This window comes from Sorex araneus, chromosome X (assembly GCF_027595985.1).
Source record: "Sorex araneus isolate mSorAra2 chromosome X, mSorAra2.pri, whole genome shotgun sequence".
In the NCBI taxonomy this organism is placed as follows: Eukaryota; Metazoa; Chordata; class Mammalia; order Eulipotyphla; family Soricidae; genus Sorex; species Sorex araneus.
The window spans coordinates 167,886,571-167,895,934 of record NC_073313.1 but is presented as its reverse complement, the minus strand read 5'-3'; the positions used below and the strand labels follow the sequence as shown (position 1 = coordinate 167,895,934).

At 45.4% G+C, this 9,364-nt stretch overlaps 1 protein-coding gene across 1 annotated transcript in view; it reads left to right on the top strand.

Annotated features, from left to right (window-relative positions):
* The first annotated feature begins 9,294 nt into the window (after window positions 1-9,294).
* PDC (phosducin) overlaps window positions 9,295-9,364 on the top strand; it is a 3,325-nt gene continuing 3,255 nt past the window's right edge. Inside the window, exon 1 of the mRNA XM_055122911.1 lies at window positions 9,295-9,364. Coding sequence (XP_054978886.1) covers window positions 9,307-9,364 — 58 coding nt within the window. The 5' untranslated portion in view covers window positions 9,295-9,306.

The following is a 9,364-nucleotide window of genomic DNA, read 5'->3' as shown; positions in this document are numbered from 1 at the left end:
GGATGCTGAGAATCGAACCTGGGTCAGCCATGGGCAAGGCAAATGCCCTCCCCACTGTGCTATGGCTCCAGCCCCAATTTTTAAATATTTTTACATGTCAATCAGGAATCACATAATGGGCCTCGTCAGCTCTGACTCTATTGACAAATGATTGAGATGATTCAAACCCGTTCAGACTGTGGTTGGAACTATATGTGCTGTGAAAATCATAGTGGGTATGTTATATATTCATGCAATACAGGGAGGAACTGTTCGGGCAGTTTTTTCTTTCTTTTCTATGTCTCTTCAGTCATACAAATTCCCGTTCATGCTTGAGTGTGAGTTTCAAGTTATACTTGACAGAAACTTCTATAGCTTCTAAATGTTGAAACCGTTCATTGTGACATTTTAAGCGAAGGGCAAACATAAAGTTTCCCGTCATTTTCCCCAGATGGCATCTTTTAAACATTCACCGATGTGGCATTCAGTGACATTTGAGTTTTCCGCTGGACTTCGTCCGTAACAGGTGGATGTGATTTGCTCTGGGAAACTTCTGGAAACCACCCGAATGATTGCATCCCTGAAATATGCAAACCAGGCATTTTCTGAAAGGCCAAGCCAAAGAACCCATCTAGAATAATACAGTGGGAGTACACAGATGGGTCTAGATGCTATCATTGTCGATGTCACACGAAGATATCTTTCCTTTTTTTTTGCTTTTTGGGTCACACCCGGCGATGCTCAGGGCTGACTCCTGGCTCTGCCCTCAGGAATCACTCTCGGTGGTGCTCAGGGACCCTATGGGATGCTGGGGATTGAACCCGAGTTGGCCATGTGCAAGGCCAATGCCCTCCCCGCTGTGCTATCACTCCGGCCCCTCTTTGACATTTTTCAATAGAGTGAGGTGATTAAACCTTGTATGATTTAGATATTTCTTAAGTAATATCTGCTTGTCCTTCATAGCTCTTTATGATTTCCCAGTTGGAAGTAGAGTAAATCAAACCATGTACTTGAGCAAAGTTAGGTGAGAAACTTTGACCTGAAGCTGGAAGGTGTTAGGAAGAGAGAGTGACTCCAACACATTCATTTCCTTCCCTAAATCTCCCTTCTCACCAAGAATAGCTGTAAAGGAATATTCAATCACACACATACTCACACACACACACATACACACACACAGAACAACAGTGGGGTCAAATGAAAAGAAGGAAACACCAGTTAAAATAAACTTTTACACAGGAGAGACACTGGGAACATTGGTGGTGGAGGGATGGGTACTGATCATTGTATGACTGAAACATAATCACCGAGAATTTGTGAATCTGTAACTGTACCTCACGGTGATTCATTACATTTTGTTTTTTTGGGTCCCACCCGGCGATGCTCAGGGCTGACTCCTGGCTCTGCACTCAGGAATTACCCCTGGCGGTGCTGGGGGGACCCTATGGGATGCTGGGAATCAAACCAAAGTTGACCGTGTGCAAGGCAAACCCCCTACCCACTGTAATATTGCTCCAGCCCCTAAAATTATTTTTTAATAAAAAAACTCAAAAAATAAACTTTTACAGAGAAATCGCTCAATAGACTGGAGGGTTTGCTTTGCCTGTAGGGCCCCTGGGTTCTGCACCTCATGGACCCCCAAAACACCTCGAGCACTGAGTAGGGAGTAGTCCCTGATCATTAGTTGAGGACTCAATTCCCAAACAAACAAACGAACAAGAGCCAGGAATTCAGAAAACAAACATTCGTAAGCTCCTTAGAGCAGGAAGGTTTTGCTGAACACCCAAGTAGGAAAAGATGAGAAATAGAAATAACTCTTGCTCTGTCAGCAACCCTCTGCAACATGCCCCAAATTTCGTCGGGTCAGTGATGAAAGAACTCAGGCGGGGCGTGTGCTGGAGTGGGTAGGGGGCGGGGGGTGCAGACAGGGAAGAGTTGGTCTGTCTGCCCCTAGCACCTGTGCAGCAGCCACTAAGTGTCGGGCAAGTCCACCAGGGAGTACAACAAGTCACTATGCCAGGGTCGTAACAAGTGACGCTCCAGGGAGTTAGTTGTGTCTCGCCCATTCGACGAGTCGTGTGCACGCCAAGCCGACGTCTCTCCAACCATTGGTCCTCAGTGTAGCTTTGAATGAACCCTAACCCTTTCCAAGTCTGCACCCACACTTCTGGAGACTGACCCGTCCCCGAGTCCGGGCAGAGAATAAACTGCTGGACCAATATTGCGGGTCACCGGGATGGCATGGTGGGGCTGGGAAGAAGCGGGTCAGATGCAGCTATGGTGAGAAGCCCTCGGCAGACGGCATTGATCTGCAAGCCTTTGACGCAATTAATTTTAAAACTTTGGGGGTTGGAGCGACAGCACAGTGGGGAGGGCGTTTGCCTTGTATGTGGCTGACCCGGGTTCAATCCCCAGCATCCCACAGGGTGCCCCGAGCACCGCCAGGAGTGACCCCTGAGCACAGAGCCCAAGAGTTAGCTCTGAAGATCGTTGGGTATGGCCCCAAACAAATAAAAACAACACAAAAGTTCGAGTTATTGCTCCAGCCCTGAAACATTTTTTTTTTGACCACGACTACTATTAAGATGTATTGCCATTTTGGAAACTCAATCACATTGTTGAGTGTTTAAAATGGTTTGTTGGGGGCTGGAGTGATAGCACAGTGGGGAGGGTGTTTGCTTGGCACACGGTTGACCCGGGTTTGATTCCCAGCATCCCATAGGGTCCCCCGAGCACTGCCAGGAGTGATTCCTGAGTGCAGAGCCAGAAGTAAGCCCTGAGCATCGCCGGATGTGACTCAAAAAGCAAAATAAATAAATAAATAAATAAATAATAGCACTGTAGCAATGTCATCTCACTGTTCATCGATTTGCTCGAGCGGGCGCCAGTCACGTCTCCATGGCGAGGCTTGTTGTGACTGTGTTTGGCATATCGAATACGCCACGGGGAGCTTGCCAGGCTCTGCCGTGCGGGCGGGATACTCTTGGTAGCTTGCTGGGCTCTCCGAGAGGGATGAATAGAACCCAGGTCGGCTGCGTGCAAGGCAAACGCCCTCCCCACTTGTGCTATTGCTCCAGCCAAATAGTTTGTAGAGACACGGCAGAGAGGATATGTATTTAGAATAGAAGATAAGAACAGGAATCTGGAGATCTTGGGGAAAATTATTTAATTTCATCAAGTCTCCTTTTTTTAAAATTATTGAATCACCGTGAGCTACAGTTACAAAACTTTCATGTTTGCGTTTCAGTCATACAGTGATCAAACACTCATCCCTCCACCAGTGCACATTTTCCACCACCAATGTTGTAGAGACAAGGGCCAGGAGGATTGCCCCATGGCTGGCAGCCTGCCTCGTGAGCTGGGGGAGAAGGCAGCTGGGATGGAGAAGGGGTCACTGTGTCAGGGATGGTTGGAGGGATGCTCGGGACGGGAGATGTATGCTGAGAGTAGACAAAGGACCCAACGTGACGGCCTCTCGGTGTCTGTATTGCAAACCATGATGCCCCAAAGCAGAGAGGGAGTAAGAAGAAACCTAATTTTCTTTTTGGGTCACACCCGGCGATGCACAGGGGTTACTCCTGGCTCATACACTCAGGAATCACTTCTGGTGGTGCTCGGGGGACCATATGGGATGCTGGGAATCGAACCCAGGTCGGCCACGTGCAAAGGCAAACACCCTCCCCGCTGGGCTATGGCTCCAGCCCCAAGAAGAAACCATTTATAATGAGAAAACTTAATTTTTTTTTTCTGCAAACAGGCAAGTGACTTTCTGAGCATAAGTGACCCTCAGTGGTGGAAACAAGAGGAGTCCGTCCAAATCCTTGGTCAGTTCATCTGCTGCTCATCCACACTGTTGGCACAGTCCCTTGTCAATCCGATTAGCTGCCTGGAGCTAATTTTGCCAGGATCATCAATAGCCAGAGAGCTTACGCCTGAGCGTCAAAGCTGTCCTCACTCAGGGCCCACTTGGAGCCCGGCTTTCCTGCCCTCTGGTCACCACCAAGGACGTCAGGTTCGGGGCCAGGAAAACTGTGAGTACACAGACTATTTTTTTTTTGATAGTGTGCTTTTAAAAATGTGAACTTAGGGGAAAAAAGAATGATTTTGCTGTTGATATATTCTTACACCACTGATATACCAAGAGTAGCACATCACATCTGATGGGGTTAAAGTAGAAGGTAACCAATATCTTAGGAGGAAATACACACACACACACACACACACACATACACACGCACACACACACACAGTGGGTAGGGCGTTTGCCTTGTATGCAGCCAACCCAGGTTCGATTCTTCCGTCCCTCTCGGAAGCTACGGAGAGTATCCCACCCACACGGCAGAGCCCAGCAAGCTCCCCATGGTGTATTCAATGTGCCAAAAACAGTAACAACGAGTCTCACAATGGAGACGTGACTGGTGCCCGCTCGAGCAAATCGATGAACAACTGCTGACAGTGCAGTGCTACAGTGCTGTATATATAAGCACACAAGGCTCAGCCTTTAGCCACATGTTAGTGATCTCTTATAGAAGGGCTTAATGGCCCCTGGGTGAAATACGACAATCTTCACACACTTTCCTCTAAGAAAAAATTTTTGAATCGTTTCTAGCGGATTATTGATAACAAGCAATACAAAATAAATTATTTCGGTTCTGCTCTGGGGACAGGGTTTGGAGTTTGAGATGGAAATATTTGAAATATGGTGGTGGGATTGGTGTTTGAATACTAAATGTAGTCAATTATTGTGAACAACTTTATAAAAATTAAATTAAGTTTAAAAAATAAAATAGTGTACAGTATTGATGTAGGTATTACAACCAGGCCAATATGGTCCTTTTTTCCTTCCTACTTTGTAGTGGAAATCACTTCGGCAAATGTTCAAGATGATGTGTGACTTTGAGTCTGATTGTCTAGACAGTTAAAATTCAAAAGATGGAGAGAGAACCAGTTTGGAATTGAAAATTCTTCTGCCCTCCCCCGAGTGACAAGAGAACTAGAGAAAAGAAGTTACGTCCCCAGAACCCTATTGAAGACTGAGCCCCAAACACTGTAAATTTGGGGAGTTTTCTCTTGTTCTGAGATGGCCTTTCCTCTGACCAGACCCTGAACTCGACCTTTCTACTTGATATTATTTTTAGTTGCTTTAATGTTTAAAGAGGGATAATAACATGTTCCATAATAATGACATCTACTTCAACCGTTCAAGGAGAAAGAATCGATGCTTTTAAAAGAATGCATGGAATTTGTGAATGTTAGGTAAATACAGTAAATTGTTTTCTTTGAGTTGGTTTTCATTTTCTTTCCTTGTTTTACTCCCTTGGAGGTGATTAGTAGTACTGATAATAATAATATTATTATCATTGGCATCTTGAAAGTAAGCAGAGGAAAGATTTTGCTGTTGTTTTGCCTTGAAAAACGCTTTGCATTATAGCACCCATTCAAAATAAATATCTTGCTTTTTGTTAATGTGATTTAAATAACCTAACTTTAAGGGTAGAAAAAAACCCAGCAGTGCTCAAGAGTTACTCCTGGCTCTGTGCTCAGGGATCACTTCTGGCAGGGCTCAGGGGACCATTTGGAATTCTGGGGAGTGAACCCAGGTTTTTGACATGCAAAGACAAACATCCTACCTGTTGTACTATCTCTCCAGCCCTAGGGGAAGAAAATGATCTAATTCATCATGGCATTTGGCAGCCCTAAATGTCCTATGTTCAAACGGAGTCCCATAAGTTATCGTCATATCACATAATTGGGTTATTCATGACCATGCTAATCAAGAGATTCAAGCAGGAAGGAAGTACCAGAATAAACACAAGTATGAGATGTAGAGATAATACAAACAAGATCAGTCCAAATGTTGGGGGCGGGGGGCGGCTAAAGTCAGAGAAAAAATGCAATCAAGACAAACAGTCGTGCATGCCGTTCTCGGGAAAGCACCCAACAACCTGAGCCCAGGGCTAAAGTATAAATTATTATTATTATTTTGGGTTTTTTGTCCCACCCGGCGATGCTCAGGGCTGACTCCTGGCTCTGCACTCAGGAATCACACCTGGTGGTGCTCGGGGGACCCTAGGGGATACCGGGGATCAAACCTGGGTTGGCCTCATGCCAGGCAAACGCCTTCCCCACTGTGCTATCGCTCCAGCCCCCAAATTAATTTTTTAAACTAAGTTGGGAAACTCGGTGTGAGCTAGGGTATAAATTATTTAACTTAAGTCTGGAATCTCAGCGTGACCCTAGGATAAAGGTCTTCATGAGGACATCAGGGTATTTCTAATCAAAGAATTCCAAAGTAAAAATATTTAGGGACATATTTTGACTTTTCTGGTCATGAACATGGAGGGGAAAGTTGGGGGCAGGATATAAACAGAGATCCCTTGAGTCCTTACAATAAGCCTGTAGTATTATTATTTTTTGAATCACCGTGAGATACAGTTACAAAGCCGTTCATGGTTGGGTTTCAGTCATACGCGTTCCAACACCCGTCCCTCCACCAGGCACATCTGCACTTTCCTAGCACCAATATCCCCAGTTTCCCTCCTCTTCCTTCCTTCCTTCCTTCCTTCCTTCCTTCCTTCCTTCCTTCCTTCCTTCCTTCCTTCCTTCCTTCCTTCCTTCCTTCCTTCCTTCCTTCCTTCCTTCCTTCCTTCCTTCCTTCCTTCCCTCCTTCACTCCTTCCTTCCTTCCTTCCTTCCTTCCTTCCTTCCTTCCTTCCTTCCTTCCTTCCCTCCTTCACTCCTTCCTTCCTTCCTTCCTTTCTTCCTTCCTTCCTTCCCTCCGTCCTTCACTCCTTCCTTCCTTCCTTCCTTCCTTCCTTCCTTCCCTCCGTCCTTCACTCCTTCCTTCCTTCCTTCCTTCCCTCCCTCCTTCACTCCCTCCTTCCTTCCTTCCTTCCTTCCTTCCTTCCTTCCTTCCTTCCTTCCTTCCTTCCCTCCTTCACTCCTTCCTTCCTTCCTTCCTTTCTTCCTTCCTTCCTTCCCTCCATCCTTCACTCCTTCCTTCCTTCCTTCCTTCCTTCCTTCCTTCCTTCCTTCCTTCCTTCCTTCCTTCCTTCCTTCCTTCCCTCCTTCACTCCTTCCTTCCTTCCTTCCTTTCTTCCTTCCTTCCTTCCCTCCATCCTTCACTCCTTCCTTCCTTCCTTCCTTCCTTCCTTCCTTCCTTCCTTCCTTCCTTCCTTCCTTCCTTCCTTCCTTCCTTCCTTTCTTCTTTCCTTCCTTCCTTCCTTCCCTCCTTCTTCCTTTTCCCTCTCTCTCTCTCTCTCTCTCTCTCTCCCCTCCTCTTGGGCATTACTATGGTTTGCAATGCAGATAGATACTGAGGTTATCATGAATATTTCTTTCCCTCCTCTCAACACGCAGTTCTTACCCAGAGTGATCACTGCCGACCATCATCACACGGTGCTCCCTTCTCATCCCAACGGCTTCTCCCCCGCCCCTGAGGCAGGCTCCCGACTGGGGGCCAGCCCTCCTGGCCCGGGACATTAGTCTTATACTGTATTTTCCACATTCCGCAGACGAGTGCCCTCACTCTGTGTCTGCCCCTCTCCCTCTGACTCATTCCACTCGGCTGGAGCCTCTCCGAGTCCATCCGTGTAGAATCGGATTTCATGAGTTCGTTTTTCCCGTGTCCTGTCCCATTGTGTAGACGCACCACAGCAAGCGTGTGTTGATATTGCAATTTTGTTGTGACAGAGTTGGGGTGCAGAGGGGAGGGTCGGGGGGAGGCAGACGGGTCACGATGGAGCTTCTCTCCCTGTATCTCTGATATCCCCCTTGGTGCGGGTCAAGGAAAGAATGGAGCAAGGCAAATGGCCCGGGGCACCCTCTCAGAAGGTATAAAAGCTGGAAACTCATTTTCGGGTCTGCTGAGACCCCTGGTGCCTGCAAGTGACTCAGCTCCCGCAAGCGGATCCTGGGCACCAACTCCCAGCAGGAAGCAGTGCTATAAAACTTAACCCCACGAGCCAGAGCGTTAGCACAGCAGGGAGGGCACTTGCCTGGCATGCGGCCGCCTCGGGTTCGACCCCCGGCATCCCATATGGCTCCCTGAGCACCACCAGGAGTGATTCCTGAGTGCAGAGCCAGGAGTAACCCTGAGCATCGCCGGGTGGGACCCAAAGAGCCAAAAGAAAAAAGGAAAGAAAATCTCCAGGCACTTGAGAAACTTCCAGGCACTTCCCCACTTCCTGGATGGTCTTGGGAAAAAAAAAATGACTTCTCCCTCAGCCTCCAGTTCCAACAGAGAAGTGGCAATCATCCCCCACCACCCGTGGCTGTGTAAGCGTTCAAGCTCTTGGCTTATTTATTTTTGCTTTCTGGGTCACACCCAGGACTCAGGGCTCCTGCCTTGCACGGAGCCAACCTGGTTCTATCCCCAACACCAAATGCAGTTGCCCAAGTCCCACGAGGGGCACTCCTGAGCATGGTGCCAGCAATAGCCTCCGAGTGCCTCCCAGGGTGGGTCCCCATAGCACAATAATGTTTTCTTAACAGAGTATATATAATAACTAGTATATATAATAACATTATTATAAACATATAATAATATATATTGCATCTGGTATATGTGATAATTCCTAGTATATATAACTCCTAGTATATATAGAAACTCCTAATATATATAACTCACTAGTTTATACAATAAACTCTAGTTAATATAACTCCTAGTATAGATAAATCCTAGATGATATAATAGGTCATAGCATATATAATAACTCCTAGAATAGATAAGTCCCAGAATATATAACTCACAGTGTATATAATAACTCCTAGTACAGTATACATAAGTCCTAGAATCTATAACTTCTAGTATATATATATAAAACTCCTAGTATATATATAACTCCTAGAATATATAACTCCTAGTATATATAAAAACTCCTAATATAGATAAGTCCTAGAATATATAATTCATAGTGTATATAATAATTCCTAGTATAGTATATATAAGTCCTAGAATATATAGGTATATATATAACTCCTAATATATATAACTCCTAGAATGTATAATAACTCCTAGAATATACAACTCCTAGAATACATAACTCCTAGTATATATAAAAACTCCTAATATAGATAATAAGTCCTAGAATATACAACTTATAGTGTATATAATAACTCCTAGTATAGTATATATAAGTCCTAGAATAAATAAGTATATATATAAAACTCCTAGAATATATAATAACTCCTAGAACATATGACTTGTAGTAGATATAACAACTTCCAGAATATATAATAGGTGCTAGTATATACAGTAACTCCTAGAATGACTGTCACCATTATTTCCTTGTTCATCTTACAGATTAACACAAATCTAATTTCTGAAATGGAAGAATCCCATGGTCAAAACTTGGAGGGTGACTTTGAGGGACAGGCCACCCACA